Source organism: Scardinius erythrophthalmus, assembly GCF_964197995.2.
Source record: "Scardinius erythrophthalmus genome assembly, chromosome: 20".
NCBI lineage: Eukaryota > Metazoa > Chordata > Actinopteri > Cypriniformes > Leuciscidae > Scardinius > Scardinius erythrophthalmus.
The window spans coordinates 20,232,217-20,257,124 of record NC_138240.1 but is presented as its reverse complement, the minus strand read 5'-3'; the positions used below and the strand labels follow the sequence as shown (position 1 = coordinate 20,257,124).

The following is a 24,908-nucleotide window of genomic DNA, read 5'->3' as shown; positions in this document are numbered from 1 at the left end:
ATGGGTTCCGTTAAACATTTCCGTTAAAAATAAAACTCAACCAGGCACTTCGAAGAGGTTCTGATGCTGGGAGACGGTGTAATGAAGTGTGTGGGTTACTACATCCAACAACCGAACATTGTGACTTACCCTCTCGTAAGTTCTGCATCTTTGAGCTTGGACTACAAAATCGTAGCGAGAAATAAAAATGGCGGATTGCTCGAAGTGTTGAGCCGGTAGTCGATGTCCTTATTTGGCAGTTCCGCTGCAAATACTGTGACGTAATTGTTCACAAAACGTCATAGATAACAGAAAAATCGGAACAGGTTGAAAAATAAGAATATAAAGATATCAACGAAACACCTGAAGAGACTAATTTCAAATTTTCTATACTTCTAAACACTGAAAATATACAACAAAATGAAGTTTTATGTAACAAAGTTCGGGAGGAGCATGTTCAGGTAATCATCCAATCAGCACAAGAAGAAGCCAGTATAAATAAAGCCTTCCCTTACCTCCTGTCTCATGACAAATTTCTCAGCATCCCGCCACCACCCCATCACCTCACATTCAGATGGGTCTGCTCATAGATACCCATGATCTATTCATAGGGGGGAGCACTCTGGGGTCGGGCCGAATTCCGAGCTCGGAGCCCCCCATCCAGCTTCTTCACCTCCAAGATCGTCTGAGACCAGCCACCTGGACAGCTGCTGCAACAATCGGTTTGCATAACCAAAGAATTTCTGCACAAACTGTCAGAAACCTCCTCAGGGAAGCTCATCTGCATGCTCGTCGTCCTCATCGGGGTCTCGACCTGACTGCAGTTCGTCGTCGTAACTGACTTGAGTGGGCAAATGCTCATATTCGATGGCGTCTGGCACTTTGGAGAGGTTTTCTCTTCACGGATGAATCACGGTTTTCACTGTACAGGTCAGATGGCAGACAGCGTGTATGGCGTCGTGTGGGTGAGCGGTTTGCTGATGTCAACGTTGTGGATCGAGTGGCCCATGGTGGCGGTGGAGTTATGGTATGGGCAGGCGTATGTTATGGACAATGAACACAGGTGCATTTTATTGATGGCATTTTGAATGCACAGAGATACCCAGACATCCCAACCTGCAAAAGTTCATTTCAGGGAGGTACCCCCCCCCACCCCCCCCCCCCCAAAAAAAATGGAAGAAGGACAAGGATATGACATTTCACCACAGAGTTGTTGTCCCTAAAATATATAAAAGCATAATACATAATTTCTATAGGCTATAGGCCTATGCATTTATTTGTTCATAATGTTACAATTTGTAGATTACTTTTACTATTTATAAGCTGCTTATACTAATTCATGTAAACTGCTTTTATTTATATTCCATTGCAGCTTTAAACAGGTCTAAGGAATAGGCTAATATGCACATGAATGAAATGAAACTTGTTGAACTCACCTCAACATGTCTTTTACAATCATTTAACCCGCCATGGGCAATGCTGAAGTCACTGTTACAAACTTTACAGCGTGCAAGACTATCATTATGTTTTACTCTTATAAGACAGGGGTACACTTTCATGTAGTCTGCCGTAAAATGTATCTTATACTTTCGTTTTTTGCATGTTTTTTTGTGGCACTCTCCCGTTGCCATGGCGCTCCTGTTTCTAGATACACTGAACTGATTAATTTGGTTCGGGAGAAGCTATAAAACCCGCCCACACTGACAATTGATTGGTTGATTTACCGAAACAGGCCAATCAGATGCTCTCTATCTTACGTGCGCACACACGCAAGGTCTCTCGCTCCCTCTCCCTCTCTGCTGTGCACGCGCGCTCTGGCTCGCTCGCTCTAGATTCCGGGAGATTTTAACTCATTTGGGGGTATCAGGGAGCCGCTATCAATATGCGGGAGACTCCCGGAACTTCCGGGAGACTTGGGATGTCTGGATACCGTGACGAGATCCTGAGGCCCATTGTTGTGCCATTCATCCACGACCATCACCTCATGTTGCAGCATGATAATGCACGGCCCCATGTTGCAAGGATCTGTACACAATTTCTGGAAGCTGAAAACATCCCAGTTCTTGCATGGCCAGCATACTCACCGGACATGTCACCCATTGAGCATGTTTGGGATGCTCTGGACTGGCGTATACGACAGCGTGTTCCAGGTCATGCCAATATCCAGCAACTTCGCACAGCCATTGAAGAGGAGTGGACCAACATTCCACAGATCACAATCAACAACCTGATCAACTCTATGCGAAGGAGATGTGTTGCACTGCGTTAGGCAAATCACACCAGATACTGACTGGTTTTCGGAACACAAACCGCCCCACCCCCCACCCCCCAAACCCCCAACCCCCGGACAAATGTACCACAAGGTTGTACTGCATTTTGAAGTCATCCCGCTGTGTGCACTGTGTCTTTGAATACAGTGTGTTGCATGGATCTAGAAAAAGCGAAACTAGTTCTCATATTACACTGTATTTAGCTTAGATTTCTCTTGCAAAATGTTAACCCCACTGATTTGGATTAACACCTCTGTGCAAATATTCTTCTTTCAGAATTCTCCACTTTAATGTATCTGAAACTCTTGCTAAGACATCTTTGTTTTTTTACTCCACAAAGTTGCCATCTAAAACCCATTTGATTGAAACATTTTAACTTTGTCAATTCAATAAGAAAGTTCTAAAAAAAAATAGCCAAACATTTTGGTATACATTACAAATACAGAAAAGTAAGATTACATATGGTTTGTAAGTAGTCTTGTGGACCAAGAACAATATATGTGACAGATGCAGAATGTATTTTTTGTTCTGTTGTCGTGTACAGATGACGTATACATTTGCAAAAGTGCAAAATATGAAGAAAAAAAAAACCTTCCAAAAATATCTTTTTAGATCAGGTAAAAAAAAAAAAAAGCAAAAAAAAAGTTGTAGTTGTTCATTTATTGTGCTTTGACTAATGTTGTTAAAGTTTTTTGATTGCTGTTTTATCAGGATTTTATTATTCCTTTTCTATGGACACACACCACCACATGACAGACTATTCTTCGCAGTATCCAAAAAGTCAGTCTGGTTTAAAAAATTTAACAAATTAATTTTTTTATTGAAGGAAATCATACTGTAACTGTAAGCAGGTTAAGACGAGTGGTTATCATCCATGTGTAGAGATCTCCAATGAAGCAAAACTATCCAAATCCACAGCAGGCTATAACAAGCAGAAGTCAAAGTACGAAAAAGCTTTGCTCCAATCCAGCAACCATCAATGAGATAAATATAAACGCTAATAAATAGCTTTCTCCAGGTATATAACTATTTAAGTAACTAACAGCCCTAAATCCAGTTCCACTGTAACCGACCCAAGACTGACTGAATGTCATAATGAGAGAGACAGTCAAAATTCTGCTGACGGTGACCTCTGGTGGTTGAGTGGTTAACTTGAGCCACGATCATATCAATACCAGAATATCAAGTTCATGACTGACCACAGCACCACAGGTGTAAGGATCCAAAACCGACTCACTTCTGTGAACAAACATGCTTGGATCATTTTGCGGAATAGCATTTTTCATTGCCTATTTGCCATATACTGAAGGTCAAAGTAAGTAAAAGCTTTAGGACAAATTCTTAAACTTTGAATTAATAATGTGATTTAAAATGTGATTCATTAATGATAATTTTGCTGCTATAGTACAAATCGAATCAATATATGATAATCCTTCTATGAACGAAGAGTCCAAAAATACTCCATTCACGATATTGCATGAGATTCCATTGTAATACTGCTAAAGCTTGAGTTGTTGTTTTATTGTGTTTATTGCAGAAATAAATGCAGAAATATATTTTCACTTGCAGTGCAAATATCTTCATATATATATATATATATATATATGAAGAGTACAGATGCAAAAGCCTCAAAGTGGCTTTTGCATCTGAACTCTTCATATATATATATTTATATTATTTTGGTTAAATTTAAGAATTTGAGTTAAACTACTAGAACTAAAAATCTTTTCTAGGTGATATGTAACAAATCTTTTCAATTCTGAAATCTTTAGGTTATCCTGAATATGGCGTGATTGAATCATGCAGTGGATCAGCTGGTAGTAACGAAATTCTCTTCACTTATGATACTGAAGTGGCTGCATATATGGATTTAGAAGATGCAAAACTAGTTCTGATGGTGCCTGATATTGTACATGGTATTGCTGGCTTTGATACAATACCCTTACAAGATGTTTTCCCCACTGATAATGAATTAACACCTGTGTGCAAAGATGCTTATTTCAGGACGCTCTCTCTTAATATATCTGAACCTCCTCTTGGTAAGATGTCTTTTTCACACAGTTACTGTCTAAAGAGAATTAGGATTAAAATGGTTATTAAACAAAACAGTGATAAAATCTAAATATCTTTCAGAATCCCCCTATACCTCAATTTACCCCAGGAACGATATGAAATTAAATGTCAAAAATACCATGATTTGTCTGGTTTCTGGATTCTTCCCTCCACCTGTCAAAGTCTCGTGGACCAAGAACAATGTGAACGTGACAGATGGATCAACTGTCAGCAGATACTATCCCAACAACGATGGGACACTTAATGTATTTTCTCGACTGAGCTTCATTCCAGAGGAAGGAGACGTTTACAGTTGTTCTGTGGAGCACAAAGCCCTTCAACAACCTCAGACCAGAACATGGGGTAGATATTTATTTATTATTCACATCTAATTCCTTTTAGAATCACATGATGAATGTCACAAACGTTTGTGTCTGTGCAGATGTAGAGATAAAGGAGCCCAGCATCGGTCCATCAGTGTTCTGTGGAGTTGGTCTGGCTCTTGGGCTGCTGGGTTTGGTCACTGGAGCAGTTTTTATTGCCAAAGAGAAAAAATATATAGGTTGATACAGCAACACTGACACTGTTGTTAGTTATTTTGTCATGTACAGATGATATGTAAATTTTCATTGCAAAATCTGCGGTAGCCTTTTATATTCCTTGTATATTGTATATTTTCCTTCTTAAATTCAAGCTATGTGTAAGTCTCGATGGAAGTGTCTTACTTTGTTGATTGTTCCGTTTCTTGTTATGTACATTCTGCAATCAATTAAAAAAATCATCTACCTCAGTTCAGTTCTCATATAATGGTGTCAATGCAGGTGACAAGCAAGTCAAAAGCCAAAGGTGATAGTGGGAAGGAACCAAAACTCTATCAGTTGATAGAATGGAGAAAAATGGGAGAAACCAGGCTCAGTCGGGGGGCCAGTTCTCCTCTGGCCAGCAAACGAACAGTGTATGATTATTATTCAGGCAGCATTAAGGTCAGAAGTCTGATTGGATCAGAACATTAAGAATTTTTGTCTAGTTCCATCTGGTTGAAGATCGAAGTCACGCTGGTATAGAGACGGGTTTGTTTAGGTTCAGTGCTGATGGCTGTCGTGTCGATGAGGCCTTCACAGGGGAGAGTCTAGTTGACACAATCTCGGCTGACACTTCAGGGAACGCTCTCGTCAGGGACGTTGGGGATGGAGAAACCCACCCAAATTAACTTCGGTTAAAAAGGCGTATGATAATTTGGGTAAATGTGTAAGCTAGATGCTTTTATAATAAATTATCTATCTATCTATCTATCTATCTATCTATCTATCTATCTATCTATCTATCTATCTATCTATCTATCTATCTATCTATCTATCTATCTATCTATCTATCTATCTATCTATCTATCTAAATAATGTATGATTTGCAAAAATGAAAACTGCTGCTTCTGTGTAGATGAGAGAATCAAAGTGTATGCGCGTTGTGCACACGCTACATTGATTATGGCCAAGCATGCACCCTTAAAATAGCATAATGAAAAACATGCGCAACGCACCACTGACTTTAAACTATTTTTTCCTGGTTAGTGGCACAATTGTTTTCTAAACCTGCAAAATAGCATAAGGGAACGTTTGCGCCGGAATACGCCTCCTTTTTTGCGCTGAACCGCCCAAGGAGCGCAAGTTCATTCCCTAGTTTAGCGACGTGCTTCTGTGGAGGGAAAAGCGCGCTTTGCGCGGGTGCAAAATAGGAATGATACATGCGTCGGTGTACAAAGTCAATTGCGCTGGGTGCAAGATAGGGCCCCAAGTGTTATTTGTTCCTGGTTCCGCCTGACCTAGTTTATGGATTAATGTACACAGACAGAGAAAAGCACAATATTAAGGTCATAATCATACCATTAAATAAATTGTCATAAAGCATCAGAAAGCAAATTGTCATAAAGCATTTTTTTTTTGGTTCATTACTCTGAGGGATGAAATAGAGTTAAATTCAACAAGAAAAAGTGCAGGAGAATAAAAACATTTCTGCTTGTAAAATTTGCATTCAAGATATTTTTTATAACATATTCAAGAGATAAAAGTTTTGGATTTTCTTCATAAAAAAAAAAAAAACATATTTGAGGACGAAACTGTGGATCACATCTGTAGGACTAAAAATTAAAGAACTTAAATCAACCCAAAATGTATTGGTTATGATGCGATCACAAAATAAATGGGCAGCTGTTCAATTTGTGAATTGAAATTGCACTTCAATAGGGAACACAGGCCACCAACCACAAAATGAGCATGTCCCATCAATATTAGGCCTATATTATTTAGAAATTGAGGAGATAGATTTTATGATTTTATAATGGACTTCTTTAACCCTGTCGGATAGCCTACAAAATTTGCTCGGTAAAAGCCAGGCCTTTTTCCAATCTACATCCGTTACAAAGGAACCCCAGTAGAGTGTACCCCTTGGAGTAATATTTCTTTTCATTTAAAAAAAATTCTAAATATGCCTGTTGTTGCATTTCCTATCTAAAAAGTCAACACCATCCAAACGCAATGTGGGGTATATAATGTTACCTCTAGAAACATTAGGTGATTTTAAATGAGTTGGATTAACCTTCTATTGGATAGCTTTTATCAAGGTATTATATTCCTTTGATGGAACTGGGAAGCCATGGGGATTCATAAATTGTTTATAAATTACAATATTGCCAAAATCATCAAACGCCGATAGAATGCAGTTAAAGTTAAACCAAAGAGAAAGAAATGTGACTTATTGCTATCAGCTTTATCAGAGTTGCTCCAGGATTGTTTTGGGCAGAGAAAAGCTGTGGACGAAACTCAGTCCAAGAGAAAAGGCACTGGTGAGGAAAATTTGGTAAGGAAATGGGTTGTACTTCAATAGGGAACACAGGCCACCAAGTTTGTTAAAGATGTTATTTGTAAGAAACCCTTGTGTGTGATTTAAAAGAATGTGCTCTCATAAAAAGTGGCAACATCTAGCAACGAGGTCAATTAACCCTGCCTACTCTTACATTTAGAGTTAAAAGTAAAACTTGCTCTTTGTTCTGCATATAGGTTTTGAGCTAAAATTCATTGCTAGGAACTTTTATGAGGACTAGTGCTGATCAAATTCTTTGAGAATACGGCCCCTGGTCGCACATGCACGATAATAGTTTTGCCCTATATTAGTTTATCCACAAGGTGGCAACAAGTGCCCCATGATCGTTAATACATGAGGTAACGTTAGTCGAAGAAAAATAAAAATAAACAGAAGAGACAGAAACGCGTGCAAGTTACACCAATGGAAAGTTATGAGGACGAGATATTGTGCGAGGAGGTCAGAAAGTACCCGCATTTGTACAACTCGAGCCTAAAAGACTATAAAGATGCGCACATGGCTTGTAACTCGTGGCGAGAGATTGCCCAGGCGCTTGGCAAGGACGAAATACTTTGTCGGCAGAGGTGAAAATATATCTTCGCGACAGATATGTCAAAGCTGCAAAGATGCTGAAGGAAAAGAGCGGCGATGCGGGGGATACAAAAACAATGCCGCGGATTGTGGTTATGCTCGACTGGCTCTCGAAATTCATCAAACACTCCACCGGTAATAAACTGGTAAGTCAAGCAAATGTGCTGTGTTCAACTATGCAGAACGTCCCGTGCCTTTCTGACCTTTTTTGTTATTATTTCAGAACGAGTTTAGATACTTGGATGAGATATTGTGCGAGAAGGTCAGAAAGTACGCGCATTTGTACAACTCTAGCCTAAGAGACTATAAAGATGCGCATATGGCTTCTAACTCGTGGCGAGAGATTGCCCTGGCGCTTGACAAGGACGAAACATTCTGTCGACAGAGGTGGAAATATCTTCGCGATAGATATGTCAAAACTGCAAAGATGCTGAAGGGAAAGAGCGGCGATGCGGGGGGTAAAAGAGTACCCCCGATTGTGTTTATGCTCGACTGGCTCTCGGAATTCATCAAACACAGAGAGACAGACTCCAACGTTGAAAAACTGGTAAGCAAATGTGTTGTGTTTTAGTTATGTTATGCCGACGGTACTGTGCATTTCTGACCTTGTTCGTTGTTATTATTTCAGAACGAGTTTAGTTATGGTTCTGACTCTCTGGACACACTGAAGCTGGAGTGTGTGGCCTCAGACCTGTCTGACAATACCATGGAGCAGAATCAGAAGACCGACCAGTTCACACAGGTGCAAGAAACAGTTGTGGCCCGCTTAAGCAACTATGACGAAGAGAGAGGGTTTGACGACGAAGATATGTGTTTTGGGAAGATGGTGGGGAGGACCCTCTCCAAAATGACAACAAGGAACAAAGCCCATGCCCGTTTGGAGATCTCACAAGTGCTCTTCAAGTGGCAAATGGTGGAGTGCGATTCTGCAGTGCCCAAATGAACTGTAAAAAGACTACACTTTTTTTTTTTTTTTTTTTTTTTTAAACACACCACATAATACTTCTTAAACATTTTACCTGTACATATGTATATACGTTTGTTTATGAATAGACCATGTGTCTTGTTTTAAAATAAAATAATTTTATATTTACAATAAGGCATTTACACTGAAGGGGTCGATTTACAATCTCTTCCATCTTCTCTTCAGTCTCTACAATCTCTTACCTCTTTTTCAATAGGGAATCATAGTTTTCTTAAATCTATCACAACTTTTCTGGTACAATGTCTGTATTTGTTATCTGAGCAGTGACTGAGGGTCTTACCCATGTCAGGAATGCAGTTCATTCATTTAAGCACCCTACACACCGGGACGAATATCGGCGCGTGTTATTCGCCAGCGTTTTTCAACGCGTTTTTTGTGTTCACACCCAAGCGATTTTCGCTGACGATGAGCCGAGTGAACATGCAAATTCATTCCCTGACATTAGATGGCGCTTAATGTAAAACAGAAATACCCCGGTACACATATGCCTTTATTATATGATATCTATGGGTACACAAGGTGCAATACCACTCCATAACAGTTCTCTTTTATCAAGATTTTTGTAGTCGCTGTCGCGTTTGTCATATAGTTCTTTATGTTCTGACACCAACGAGACCAGCAGCTCTACATTCATCTTGCCTTGCATCTTTCTCGTCTTATTTCCGGCAGTGTAGACGCTACTTGGTGTAGCCTATATCTTCTTCGCCGTTACGTATGTGTGCTCGGCAAGACCGTTTTGTGTTTGAGCGCCCCCAAGTTGTGTTTTACTGTAACTTCAGAAGCTCCAGACACGTGAGCAAAAGCGCCAATCTCATTGGTCGGACAGTTTTTGACGCAGCGCGTCAAACCGAAAAACCGAACCCGAGGCGTTTTTTTAAAAATTACGCTTTTATGCGTGGCGTTTTTCGCATCGGTGTGCACACTCACATTGGCGCCCTTTGTTTAGTCACGAGGCGTTAAACGTCAGCGAATATCGCGTGCGAAATTCGTCCCAGTCTGAACAGGCCTTTAGACTTTCAAGAGTTGACAACCCTGGCTTCCAGAGAGTAAATAATGTATATCAGGTGGTTCAACAAACAAGACTTCTGGAAAGGATGAAGCTGTGTTTTCTGCAGTGTTAGGAAGCATCATTTAGACCAGTGGAGGTAATTTAGATCTGAGGTCTTGGAGTCTTTACTAGCAAGCTCATAAGTTCAATCTGAGCGCACGTTTACACGACAACGATGCACTTAAAGGCTACGTTTGCACGTGGCCGGTTATTTTCATAAACGGCCATTTCACCCTCTCCGTTTTCAGAAAAGTGTTAGTTTACACAAACCTGTGTATATATGCCGTCAAGAGCATGCCAAACCTGTAGGTGGCAGTGTAACGAGAACCTCAAGCCCATGTTAGCCATTCAGAATCCCGAAAATATAGGTCGCACCTTTGACGCAGTGCAAGTTCTGTCGCATACTGTGACGTCGACTGCCTAAAACTCAGTTTTGTTCATCTTGGACACTGTTTTGTTCATCTTCGGAACACAAATTAAGATATTTTTGATTAAATCTGAAAGCTGGCTTACTCCTCCATAGGCTTCTATTAGTGTAACAGTGCAGCGTTTCTGGGTTGTATGTTAGAACGTAGGCTCACTATTGGCCAGCATAACACGCATCATGCACATGACCAGCGTCAGCCAATAGTGAGCCTACGTTCTGACGTACAACCCAGAAGCACTGCGCTGTTACACTACAAGAACTCACTCTGGCCTACACAGAAGAAAATGAATAGTTGAATAAAGTCGTTATTTTTGTTTGTTTTTGCACACAAAAAGTATTCTCGTCGCTTGATAAACTTAAGGTTGAGCCACTGTAGTCACTTGGACTATTTTAAACATTGTTTTTACTAACTTTCTGGGCCGGCAAGTTTCAATTACAGAGAAGCCTATGGAGGAGTGAGCCAGCTCTCAGATTTAATCAAAAATATCTTAATTTGTGTTCTGAAGACGAACGAAAGTCTTACGGGGTTGGAACAACATGAGGGTGAGTAATTTTTCATTTTTGGGTGAACTAACCCTTTAAAATGGAAAAGGTTTTCATTTGTGTTTTTTGTGTACAGATGACAATGTTGTCAAAACGATACCCATTCATATGGATCCGCAAAAACACTAATGCTGAGTCCCAATTCGCATACTATCCGTCCTAAATAGTATGCGAAACTAGAATTAGTACGTCCCAAATCGTAGCATGTTGAAATGAGTATTCCAAAGATACCCGGATGGTCTACTATTTCCGGTTAGAATTCGAAGTGCAGATCAATGCACACTCTAACGGCTAATATTGCCCACAACCCATTGCGTGCGGGAGGGAGGAGTTTTGCGGTGATGATGGTGATGTAAACCTGGCAGTCGGATGCAGCAACGGAGATGCGCCTTCAGTTTTTAAGTGTAAGAATTCAAACGTTTAACCCTAATTAAAGTTATATTTTATTGTCTCGTAATATTAATGGGTTTATGTTGTGCCAAAAAAGTACCGTGTTTATCTTGTAGGGTCCGATGAAGATACCGAGCGCCTCATTGCAGGCTACAAAACAATAAATAAAAAGGCTCTAGTACAGTGTCATGCAAGTGTCTTTTTTTATGTATTTCTTTTGATGTTTCTGTCTGACTTATTTGTAGTAATACTGTGGCTGTACATATGTTAACTTTATCAGTCCAACCAAAGAAACATGGTTACTACACTTTTACTATAGTAAAAGCATGGTTCATTTTCATCGGGGTATTTTTAAGTATTATACATAAGTATAAGATTAAGTATAAAATACGTTAAACAATAGTTACACTATAAACTTTAAATATTTTAACTAGCTAACGTTAGCTTTCGTTACACACATTTGCACATGAACGTCAGAACCAGCCGCCTCACAAACGACCTGCGTTTGGTTGATCTACGACGACGCCCTGCTTCACTCCTCAATTTGGTAAACACATTGTAAATGTATTGTGGAAAAAAAGATGGGAATAGTAAGTAAAATTATATTGGATTTATAAGAAAGAATGAAATGTTAAATGTTTTGTTAACAGTCGCGGTGTGCGTAACTAGGCAACCACGTTCAAGTTCACGTTGCATGACATCATCGAAGTATGTCCCAGAACGTGCATACTTTTTTGCTACACACTCAAAAGTATGTACTTTTTCATCACAAAAAAAGTACATACTTTTAGGTCGTAGTATAAGTAGGCGAATTGGGACTCAGCCTAAAAGTAAAAGTGCTGCATTATTCATGCCAGGCCAGTAGTTGGCGATATCATTTTGTAAAGAAACACTACGTGCCAACTGAACACATATGCATGCGCCTGAGACGATGGGTGCTTCTCAATATCCCTCCTCGTCTCCTCTCTCCTCTGTCCTCCATCCTATGACCCGGAAACCAATCGAGCTCAGCCATCTTGAAGGACATCTCAATTCTCTAATTGCACAGCGAGGGGGGCGAGGATCGAGGAGTGAGGAGGCTTCCCGAGGAGTCATGAGCGAGGATACACAGGTGGATCATCCTATGCGGAAGAGTTTTAACGACTTAAACGTGACGCACGTATAAATTCTCCTCCCCCTTCACATCAGTCACAATAATTTTGATTTATACTTTACCTTTGCAGTTTATATAAACCACACATCTCACATATTTCAACAGGGTATCTTGCTTTATTATTATTTATTATGAATTTCTTAAATAAACAAACTTATAAGGGCAGATCCTCTGAGCACTGCTGATGACGTGGTGAAGTGATCAAGATTAAAGTATTCCAATGTATAAAAAAAGCTTTCATTCGATCCCTCCGTCCTCGCGTCTTTTCCTTGCAGCCTTCCCTCGCATCCTACAGGGGGTGGAGCTGAGACGCGAGGAAAGGAAACGAGGATGCACAAATAAGAATTGAGAAGCACCCTATAACAATATTGTTTTCAAAAACTTTGAATCCCATTTTCAATTAAACATTTGTGCTTTCAGACACCCAAAACGCTGTTGTCTTGTAAAGGAACGGCCATATCACATAAGTTTTCAGTTTTTAGTTGAAAACGGTTTCGTGTAAATGGCCCCTAAAATGTGCAGTGTTGGGGAGAGGGGGTTCAGCGAAAAAATATACATATATCATTCATTATTGCATATTATTTTATTAATAACCAGGTTTAGAAGATAGAAGTGTTTCTATAATACTTAATTACTTTTTATAAAAAACTTTATATGTAGCAAAAAAACTAAACCTGAATTTCCTGAAGGAGTAAAAAGTAGATACAAACAAATGGCCTTTGATCCATCAGTTTAAAAAAAATAAACACAAAACCTGTCCTAATTGAAACAAAATAAGTTGATATAAAGATTGAATCAAATATGATAATATAGCATGAGATATTTATAAGCTACTTAAAGGGATGGTTAAGAGTAAAATCAACCTAGGGTCCTTTGCACCATGACATCGAGCCAAACACCCCCCCAGAAGCCTTTGTCCCCTTGGTTGAACATGTTTAAAGTAAGAGCTTATTTTGAGATATCAGCCGAATGGCTTAGTGCAGGCACTATTGGCTCCAAATTTGTATCTCGTAAATTACCCCACCAAGAATGGTACCAAACTTCTACAGTAGTACAAATAGGTTCTGTACTCATAAAATGAGGCATTGGAAAGTTTGTAAGTACATCAGGAGTTTATTTATATAACACTTGCTACTGCTAAATCATGCTACTGCTAACCCAGACACCGACGTCACTTCACTGAGATGAGAAAAGCACGTAAAAGTCCTGGCAGAAAGCGATGCATAAGGATGTAGTTTTACTCCGAACCATCCCTTTAATATTTTTTTGTAGGCTGGTCATTTTTGACCAGGAACACCACAAGTGTAACTTTGTGCCATTTTGTACAAAATAAAAGCATTTCAAAACAATCTTCCTGAATAAACATTAAAGCACACTAGTGTGATAAACAGCTACAATTTTTCCATATTTTGTTGAATATTGACAAATTTATTCACAAATAATGCTTTTTTCACTGCAATATATGGTGATAATATAGCATAACGAGAGATTTACAAGCAATTTTTAAAAGGCCGGTCATTTTTGACACAAACGGTGTTACAGGGTTTTCAACACCGCACAAGGTTTAATATCAAACCTATCAAGACTTTTCAAACACCAGATTTTCTTTACTGCGATCATAATATCTCTCATTTGATTCTCAGTTTATTTATTTGAACTCAGCCAACAACTGGGGGTACTCCAGGACCAGGGTTGGGAGCAACTTAGACTACTGAGAAGTACACACGACCTTGTGGTCATCAACTACAAATCATTATATAATATAGCCTAATGTATAAAGTATATAATCTGCATTACAATAATACAAAAGGATTTAAAAAAAAAAAAAGATAAAATAATGCTTAAAATTATCAGTACAGAGCCTTCATATCTCGCTTTTTTTTAACAATGAAAGAATGACTTGTAAAATGTAAGCATGATAAACATTTAATGTTTGACAACTGTTTTACGATAGAAATGATTACCGTCAGTGGTTGAACATTTCTATCATAAAACAGTTGATACAAATGACTTGTTACTGAACTATCCCTTTAAGTGAAATCATCATTCCAGACTTTCTGATATAATGTGATTTCTCCTAAATACTGATTTCTTTCTAAAAAGTAAAAAAAAAAAAAAAAAAAAAATCTGATCGATCACTTTACTAGATTGATTGTTAAGACATAAAGATAAAGCAGTATCTGACTCTGCCTTTAAATGAACAGAGTTTCTATTTGTTTTCTGTCACATGACTTTTTCCTTTAAACTGAGTTGATGCCAGTCTGGCTCTGAATTCACTATGGGTGGCAAGTGTTTGTTGGCTCGGTGTAAGATTTTGTCAGGTTTGCACTGGTTCCCCCGTGATGCTGACAGAGCTAGATTGTGGCTGCAGGCGGTGGGTTGGCCATCAACTCCCGACACATCAAGATTGTTTGTGTGTAACAAGCATTTTTCACGGGAGAGCTTTTATAGACATGAGGACTATGGCATTGCTCATGGAGGTAATATCCGAAGAGAAGACACTGACAAAAGTCTCAAATACCTTTCCATCCCTACAGGGCAGCCGGTAAGTGTCTTAATAACCATGATATTGTCAATCTTGCTGTTCCTTTGTGGTTTAAAGATTAATAAGAATAATCAGTTTGATTATAAATAATCATATGATCACGGACCTATTCGAATAAACAAGACATTTTTTTCTTTCAGTTTCACTTAAACTGTTGTCTGGAAATATTGGAATTTTGCCCAGTGACCGTACCTGAAGGAGGAAGTCTAAATATGGTCATTGGTGAGATGAATTTATCGTGATGTCACAAACAGCAACGTTTCCGGGTCCTTCACACAGTCAGACAGCGATTCTTGCACATTAGTTATGTGAAGCATATAATGTAACAGTTTTTGTTATATTGTTAATAAATGTTATTATAAAATGATAATACCTTAAGTGAAGAATTGTACAAGAAAAAAAAATGTTGGGAAATTGTCAGAAATGTAACATGTTCATAAATTGTAATTACATTTAGCAGATGTATAATTTATTGTGATTTAAGATTTATGAAATATTTATTAAATCAAATGTTAAAATAGCTATAGTTTAAAATATGCTTTATAAATCAAGCAATGGTTTGAAATAATCTGGTTGTGATCAGAATTCTCATAAGAATCAGCAGGCACATCTTAATAGTAAAGAAAGCTATTCTTGTTTTTGATAGTAATTTTTGGTCAGCTCCCATCATATTTATGAATACACACACACACACACACATATATATATATATATATATATATATATATATATATATATATTAACATATAATAGATTTCTAAATTAACTGGAGTTATATCAAATTTTCCAACATTTGAAATCAAATTGACTGCTACTTTATGCTTTTGTTCTCTGTACTATTGCATCCTCGTTTTTGTTTTCTTTCAGGAAGCAAAAGGAATTCCAAGATTTTTAATGTATTGTGTTCCTTATGTTTCAGGCTATACATTTAGCTTGTCTGGTGTTTTCTCATGTGTATGTCTTATTATCAACATCAATTATTCATATCTTTTTTGGAACCTCTGTATTACAAAAGCTTGTTTTTAATAAAAACTGACTTGATCTTACAGTTAGTGGGGTTATGTTTACATGTGGCAATCACAAGGTCTCTGTTGAGTATGTTTTCCTATCCCAGCCATGTGTTACCCTAACTTAAAGTTGAAAATGTCTTTGTTCTGGGGCTTATACCATGAAGCCGGTTTAGGTGGCTATAGCCAGGTATGTTTCAGTTTAGTTTGCGCCAACCCTGGGTATTAGGCACCATGAATTAATCAATTACATTTCTTTTTGTGCGGTCTCTCTTATTTCTGAGCATGTGTTATATAGTAGTGAATTCTCCATAAGAGCATTCAGTTTGATGAGTGTTATCCTTTCTGCAAATATTGTGTGTATATTTCTTCAGAATTTGGGTCCATCTGGGCTCATTTATCATGTTGCACCTTGCACTGAAGCAGAAAAAGAGAAAAAGACTTTGTTTCTCAGTTCAAAAGTTTACATTTAAAGTATAAATGAGATGTAAATGGTATAATATTAATTGTTTGTGTTGTTGAAATAAGTGTTGGAAAACTTAGAATCCTACAATAGATATTTCATTATTTACTATTTCATCCACATTTTACATAAAATGTTACATAATTCATTTTATGAAGCGATCTGAATCTGCGTCGTTGAAACAATGGATGTTAATTGACTACAAAGCACTGCACAAAACCAGCACCAAAAGTCACATTAATCGTAAGTAGTATTCAAGTCACTTGTATTTAGTCTATGTATAGCCTATTTATACACCGTTTACCATTTGAAAACGATCATAGTTGGTTTAATGACGCTCAGGCGCCACCTACAGGCCGATTATGTGAAGTGTAGGCTGACAACAACACGCAAAATATTGACGTGAAAGGACTTTATTAACATTTCTGATAATTATGCAGCAATAGTATATATATAATAGTACTGTACCGGTCAAAATATTTTTTAAGTCTTTTATTTGCTTAAAGCCTGCATTTATTAGATTAAAAATACAGAAAACAATCACAATTTAAAATAATGGATTTCTATTTTAATATAGGCCTTATCTTAATATATAATTTATTTCTGTGATGCAAAGCTGAATTTTCAGCATCATTACTCCAGTCTTCAGTGTCACGTGATCCTTCAGAAATCATTAGGCTATAATATGCTGATTAATTATCAATGTTGGAAACAATTGCTGCTTAATATTTTATTATTAATGATCTGTGCATTTTGCATTTTTTTTATATTTTATTTTTGGAACCTATGATACTTTTTTTCAAGATTCATTGATGAATAAAAAGTTACAAAGAACAGCATTTAATTAAAATAAATTATTTTATAAGTCTTTACTATCACTTTTTTTAATCAACTTAACACATCCTTTGCTGAATAAAAGTATTAATTTATTTTAAAAAAAGAAAGAAAGAAATTTACTGACCCCTAACTTTTGAACGATAGTGGATATTGGTATAAGATTTCTATTTTAAATAAATACTGTTCTTTTTGTAACTTTTTAAACTCAAAATCCTGAAAAAAGTATCAAAGGTTATAAGTATATTAAAATAGAAAACCATTATTTTAAATTGTAGTGTTATTTCACAATATTACTGTTTTTTTCTGTATTTTTGATTAAATAAATGCAGCCTTGCTGAGCATAAGAAACTTCTTTGAAAAACATTAAAAATAGTAATGTTTCCAAACTTTTGACCAGTACACACACACACACACTGTTGCTTGCTTTTGCTTTACCACACTGAATATCAGATCTTTTTTTTTTTATTGCCTTTCTAACATTTACCAGCAGCATATGTGTCTTCTTCCTCCATATGACGAGTGCCTTATGATGAGAACAGCCACACATTAACACCAACACACTAAGACTGAAGGATCCTGGGCCATGTCACAAATGTTTGTGTCCTATGTTTGATATCCTTTTGTTGTTTGAAAAAAAAAAAGGATAAATAAACTAGTGAAAATATGAAAAGAATATTTTAGAAGAATATATTTTCTGAAATTCCACAGGGCCAGAAATGTAATGTAATTGAAAAAGCATCCATAAATTTACTCATCACAGCCCTCTGCTCGTCTCACATAATTTGCTCAATTTAAAACAATGTACATATATTTTCAAACTGTTGTCCTTTCATGGTCATTATGATGAGATATCGATGTCAGATTAGTAGCAAAATTGTTTGTTGTGGTTTATGCTATGCTATGAATCAAATGCATAGTCAAATATGGTTTTAATAAAATCATGAAAATGTATGATTTTTTTAATTAATTTATATTAAAAAATAAAACCATTGGCAAATATTATGAATTGGTTATTTTTTATAGATATATATTACATGCAGCATGTTGAGTGCCCTCACAAAATTCTGGTTCTTGGCGCCTTCTACTGGTCAACTTAATGATAGATTTTTGTTTCTAAAAAACAAATCAGTAATGGTCATTTGACAGACTCTGGTGGCTGAAATAAAATTTTAAGATCTAAATATTCTGCAATTCATATTTTTGTTTATATTTTAAAACATCTAGTATTGGTCTTGTTAAGTTCAGCATTTCCATCAGAATAGTTTAACATAGGCTAACAAATTAAAGAAATTTATTGTAGTTTTTGACGGTAGATTTAATCTGTCAGCTCTTCTATCACAGACCAGAAATTATTGTTACATTCTAGTGATTGCACAATATTTTTCACATAACTAAATATATTTAATGTATTTACTGGCTTTACATAATATTTAGCCTAGGCCTATATGGTCTAAAATGATATGGACAAAAAGTCGGTTGCTACAAAATCAGGCTTAAAATCTTCAAGTTTGTGGCCAACATAATGTGTCTCTTCTCAGATGGTGTGTGTTGTGTTCATTTAATAAACACACTGAAAATAAAATGTACAAACTGGCATGCAGCATTTATTCCCTAAGCACTCCCCTTCTATTGTTCGACCTCTATATAGTCATCTGTCTATTTTATACTGCTGCCATCTATAGAACAATAATAGGAATAACAACTGATCACCACAGTGTGAAGAAGGTTTGGCAGGTTAGCATCAGAAGTTAGTCCTGCAGGTTTAGTTGTGTATTCCTCCAAATAATATTTCTAAATAAATGTATTGTATTTATATTTCCAAATAGATTATTGACTTTATATAATCTTCATGGTGTATTCACGTTGGTTGTGACACTTTTTCCAAGTCATCTCAACGGTAAAAAGTGTCCCAATCACCCTGAATTCCCCCCTATATATTATGATCCAACTGTAACATTGCTTTTAAGTACTTCTTTATTTTTATTTTTAACTTCTTCATTTTTGGTTTTGTGTAAAGAATACATACTTCTGCATGCATTACAGAGATCAGGAATTTATTCTGCCAAACTTCCTCATGCTTCTTAGTATAAACTCGACCATTCTATTGTGTCTATCAGACTTAATATCAAAACTCACTGTCATATATCTGGCATATATTTGTAAATTCAAACGAAACCAAAAACCATTACCATTGTAATCATCTTGCTGGTAAAATATTGTTGCAAATATTGCAAATTGTATTTATATGTATTTATAATATATCTATATGAAAATCAGGAGTTGCATCTACATGACACTTGATTTACTGAATTCTCTATTATTTCTTCAGCTGTCATTGGTGGTGCACCTTAAAAAAGATTTAGAATTGAGCCACTGTACTTTCATCCATAAAGTATTTGTCAGTGTATCTTCACTGAGATATCATACACTCTAGGTTGTAGATGATGAATCAACATAAAACATGCATGGATGCATTTGAATTAACCTTTGCAACAACAACAAAAAGTGCAATTATAGAGCAAACCAGAGATGAGAACTTTCTCTTTGATCAATCAATAAAACAGTTGTGTACACCAGCATTGCAGTTGAACTGGTTGTGTTTGGTGCCTCTGAAGATCTTATGGAAGGTTTCAATGTCTTTAATAAGCTGATACACAGTCTGTTACTCAATGTTCACTCTGATGTGCCACCGAGTCCTGCAGGGGTTCAGTGTATATAATATTTTGACTTCCAGCTGATATGACGTGTGCTAGTAAATGAAGGGACATGAACATGAAATCATAAGTATTTTACAATATAATTAAAATGGAGTAATCATGATATTTCTGATGCCTTATTGCAATTTTGTTTTGTAAATGTGCATATGAGTGTGTGTCTGCACCAACCTGTGTGTTTTCTTTTGTAATAGATAAGCCCTCCTGCTGCCATGATCACCCCCAAAACCACCCCTGCCGCTCCAGTTAATGTCTTATTCCTGTCAAACTCTGACAGAGATGAATCTGCAAAATAAAATAGTGCTGAAATATTCAATGGTTTGTTATGCAACGCACACAATTGAGATAAAATTGCAATAGTAACCAACAACCCAATGAGTCACTTAAGTTTCACTTTTTGAAAATAAAATAGGAATTACAAATGTTTCATTATATATATTTCTTATATATATATATATATATATATATATATATATATATATATATATATATATATATATATATATATATATATATATATATATATATATATATATTCAAGGTAGGCAATTTAAAAACTATAATAATAGTGATGCTGGCCTGGGGTGCGTTTCCCGAAAGCATCGTTGGCCAACTATGGTCGCAAGTTCATCGCAATGTCCATTGAACTCTATTGGTAACGACGGAACTTGCGACCATAGTTGGCCAACGATGCTTTCGGGAAACGCACCCCTGAGCAAGAGTCCTCTGTGGTTGGTTAAATTGTTTAGACTATTATGACGAGTGGATAGTGCCACGGATAACATACCGAAGTCGACAGTCGTGTACTTTAATGTGACAGAAGGGGTACGCCGCACCACAGACGCGTGACACCAACGTGTGACTCCAACGTCGCACCACAATAAATTAATATCTATTTTTCGCCCTAGCTTTTCTGATCTTCCCTTTGTTGTCTTTCAAACCAATCATTCTTTTCTTGTGTTCTGCAGACATTGAAAATATAATTGATACAAATTTTGTATTGTATACAAAGTTGTGTATGTCATTAATGTCATCTCTAAATGGTTTACAAACAGATTTTTTTTAAATAATAAACTAAAATAATAAACTTAAAAAAAATAACTTTCTACTGGATATGAGGACTATGCAAATTATACACCATCAAAGTCACAACTTTTTGCACAAATATTAACAACAACTTTAAAGTTGAACAGATAAATTAATTAATTGTAATCTATAAACATAATATTCTGGAATGTGTCATTCTGAGTTTTTACTTTTGAAGGTGGCAATAATTTTAATTAACACAGTTTACCATAATGGGTGAATACACAATATGAAACTATTCACAATATTGTTTATAGGAGAAGGTGATAAAAAGTATTTTAATAGCCTATTATTTTAAAGAATCAACAATGAAAAAATATAAGACAGGGAAATAGTCTTTTACTGACAAAATACAAAACAATGTAGGTTCATGTTCAAATGTTCAAAACTAGGGCTGTCAGTGTCCACTATTTTATTTTTGGTCATAAAGCTAGATCTGAAGTGAACAATAGCCTTTAGTATGACTTAAATACATATTACATGAGGCAATATAATTGGTTCAAATAAAGTATTAAAAGTAATTAATTATATTGTTTTATTTAACAACACTATTAAAATACATGAATATGCCTTTATCCACATACAACTGACAGCCTATCGTGCCTTTATCACACTTCTACGTTCAAAAAGCTTAAGCAAATAGTAGCAGCCCCCAATCAGGCAAAATTAATCAATGAGGCCATTTTTTTAAATGTATTTTATATAGGCCTATAAGGTTTTTTTTACATAATATATTATATATAGCCTAAGATTTATTTTTGTTAATAGGCTATATCTTCATTACCTAGAGATATAGGCCTAATTAAACAAAAAGTAGTCAAAACACATCTAACAGAACACAGCAAGTTGTTTATTTTTTACAACATTGTGTTCTTATTTTGTTTAATTAACGAAATGTCAATCTTCGTCTTTATAACAGAAGATACAATACAAAAATCTTCAAGATATAGCCTTATACAATCTTCACATGTACAACGTATTGTCACCTTATAAACAGTCCTTTGTGTGGTGGAATAAGCAATGCTATGGTTACCGGTAGTAGGCCTATCTTAATTTAAACTTTATTTTATTATTTTATTACATTAACTATGTATGCTAACTCAACTAATTTAATGTAAAGAGCTGGATACTAATTACTATATAAATAATGTCAAATATTAAATGTAGGCTATTGATTAGAGTTGCCATAGACTAAAGGTTTTTTATAGAATAGTATATTAATTTAAGCAATTAGGACTAATCGCACATTTATATTCAATCCTGAGTGCATGTAGCCTATATTACGCTCAAGCGCATGCATAAAACTTGCCGCAAAGCACCGGCAAAAGTAGGCTAATGATATAATAAATGTGACTGAAAAAAATAATGAAGCATTTTAATTGTTTATTAATGAACTATAGTCTTTTCTAAATCAGTGTAGGCTGTCTGCAAACATCTCCGCTGTAATGTAGATGCGCCTTTCATACGGACAGGATTAATCAAATGGTAGGCTACTGTATTTGCTTTCGATTGGATTTTTTGATGGACATTTTTTTAAAAGCTTTATAGATAGTTATATTTCTCATGTCTGTGAGGCTTGTCTATACACTGTTTTTCAGTTCATTTTTGAGACACGCTCCAATAGAGATCATGAAAGCGCGCCCTGTTCGTTTTATTTTATTTTACAAAAGCACAGCGTTTTCTTGTGGTTGTGAGTTTACACAAATAAAAGTAGTTGCGACTGATGTATTATTATTTTCTGTAAGACCAGAAATGATGGAGTATTTTAAGTTGTTTCCACTGTTGATAGGAAAACGCGAGTGATGGCACCGGCGCCGTCATGCAGTGCGCGCTCCACACTCCGCACAAACACTTGGATATGCGCTTAATAATAGCGAACATTTATAGGTTAACGTTAGAGCGAGCGGCCATGCCAGACTGATAAGTCCTCTTCGTGTCTAACAAATCAAATTATGTTGCATTTTCTTGCGCCAGTTTGAAAAGGGCGGCTGAAAAACTTAGCTTATACAGATAAACGCCCAACGCTGGTGTTTTTCTTTAAATAAATTAGTCTTTAAAATAAATATTGTTTGTGGGATAAATAAATGCCACAATAATTTGTTTATTTTATTGGTTACTTTTATTTTTCATTTTTGTTTTGCATTTAATACCATTTAATAATCCAGTTTGATGTGTTCATTTAGACTGAATTTTGGCAGTTAAATGACATAGATACAGATTTTATTATTCCCATCATTCCAAATCTCAAAACCTATTGATTTAGTGCAGTTGATCTGTTTTGTAGCACTATAATAACCCTGATGTCATGTGGAAATTCCGTTTTACACGTCAACTTTTTGTTGTTGGCATATATGTGCAGTTATGTTAAAAAATCTGCTGTTTTCATTGTTTTTAGATGATTATGTTAAATTATTTTAATTAAAAAGTTAATATATATTTAGTTGTTTTTTTGTTGTTTTTCTGTTTTTTTTAAATCTGTCATTAATTTTACAATAAAAATACATTGAGAATGTGTAAAGGATTGCCCCTGAGCCGATTGCAAATCCAAATACTCATGCTATTCACTTTTCATTATCAACATGGGAAAAATAACATTATAATATTGTGCCTGGTTCAGACGTTATGATTTTTTATACATTTCTCACGTACGCCGTCGCCACGTCGCCGTAAGGTATACGTTACTACTGTGACGTCGCCGTGACGTCGCCACCGGTCTGTCGTCTGACGCCTCTATCAATCCCATTCAAAAATAGACACGGACTGACGGCGACGGAAGAGTAGACTGCTCCTTCGCCTTCTTCAGTGTAGTCTTAGAAAAGTCACGTTTCACTCGCCATAGACTATGAAGCAAACAAAATAGTTTCCTCTTGTTCAGATGAAAACAATAAGGGAACAAGTAGACATAGTAGAAACTATAGTTTGTTTTAGGGCTGGGCGATATATCGCATGACATTGTTATATCATCCAGCCCTATTTGGCTTCTGTGGTCATCAGTCTTAGTGTATCTTACCCCAGTGATAGACCATGGGTGTATGAGAGCTGGCGTGCTCCACCACACAGGAGATCTTCTCTCCAGGTTTGGGAAAGTATTCCAGGCGGGAGTGAATCTGGTAGTACCAGTCTCCATTAGACAGCTCCTCAGTGGAGGTCACATCAGCTGCCACCGCTTCATCATCTCTCATCCACGTCAGTTTGATGGGTTTGGGGTAGAAGTCATAGGCACTGCAGATCAACATGGCTGGACTTTTACAACTGGCCTGCCTTACTGACCTGACGATGACTTCTGGTTTTACTGTAGACATCATGAAGTTAATTTTGTGTTGTGATTCATGTGTGGTTTCAAAAAGTTTTTAGTGTTCAATGCTCACCTGTTTTTACTTCTATAGGGAGGAATTGCCCAAAGTGCTTGCAATCGGCAATGACTTTCTCTGCCTCCTTATGTAGCCACTCAGGTATTTTTTATTAAAATCATCCGCCCATTTCATTGCATATTCAGTGTACGCAACAACTTTATTTTCAGTACTGTTAAATCTCAGCAATTCCATTTTGTCATAATGTAGGGAGAGGATGACCTCAACATTTTGTAGAGAACCAAGTACACGACAGAGAATTAGGATGAATCCATAATGTCCATGAACTAAAACACAAGCAGCCAACAAACATTTTGACTGTTTAATGATAATAATAATAATTCAGTAATAATAATAATAATAATAGTAATAATAATGATAATAATAATGTTATGATATGTTTAACGTTGCAAAAACCTTGCAAAAAGAAATTTCAAAGGCTTTAAATGGCATTTTTTTAGTAAAAATAAATAAATTCAAATTCTTGAAAAAAGACAGATTATAGCTTACCTGTTTCAAACAAAATATGCAACAACAAGGCCAGTTGTATCACAAGATTATACCGCATTTTGCATTCAGTGTTGTTTTACTGGCATGGAGATGGAATGAGCC

At 36.3% G+C, this 24,908-nt stretch overlaps 1 protein-coding gene and 1 pseudogene across 3 annotated transcripts; one reads left to right on the top strand and one right to left on the bottom strand.

Moving 5' to 3' along the window:
- The first annotated feature begins 7,438 nt into the window (after nt 1-7,438).
- On the top strand, nt 7,439-8,856 carry LOC308681205 (uncharacterized protein). 2 transcript variants are annotated; one of them, XM_081349871.1, is made up of 3 exons: nt 7,439-7,894; nt 7,972-8,295; nt 8,377-8,856. In XM_081349871.1, exons 1-3 carry the CDS (start codon nt 7,784-7,786, stop codon nt 8,689-8,691), a joined length of 750 nt encoding a protein of 249 aa, XP_081205997.1. In that variant the 5' UTR covers nt 7,439-7,783; the 3' UTR covers nt 8,692-8,856. The 2 variants fall into 2 exon arrangements, with proteins under 2 accessions (XP_081205997.1, XP_081205998.1); XM_081349872.1 differs by having other exon boundaries at nt 7,493-7,894; nt 8,134-8,295; nt 8,377-8,842.
- An 8,763-nt stretch (nt 8,857-17,619) lies between these two features.
- Nucleotides 17,620-24,864, bottom strand: LOC308681001 (rano class II histocompatibility antigen, A beta chain-like; annotated as a pseudogene). Its single transcript has 5 exons — nt 24,807-24,864; nt 24,315-24,583; nt 23,957-24,238; nt 20,032-20,145; nt 17,620-17,669 (listed from the first exon to the last, which is right to left on the bottom strand). The product of its transcript is annotated as a rano class II histocompatibility antigen, A beta chain-like (transcript).
- Nucleotides 24,865-24,908: the final 44 nt, after the last annotated feature.

What these genes read in the sequence shown, in the direction of transcription:
- LOC308681205 (XM_081349871.1), top strand. Translation starts at nt 7,784, where the DNA reads ATGCTGAAGGAAAAGAGCGGCGATGCGGGGGATACAAAAACAATGCCG. An exon ending in ACTCCACCGGTAATAAACTG is followed by an intron (nt 7,895 to 7,971) that starts GTAAGTCAAGCA and finishes TTATTATTTCAG; the next exon opens with AACGAGTTTAGATACTTGGA. An exon ending in ACTCCAACGTTGAAAAACTG is followed by an intron (nt 8,296 to 8,376) that starts GTAAGCAAATGT and finishes TTATTATTTCAG; the next exon opens with AACGAGTTTAGTTATGGTTC.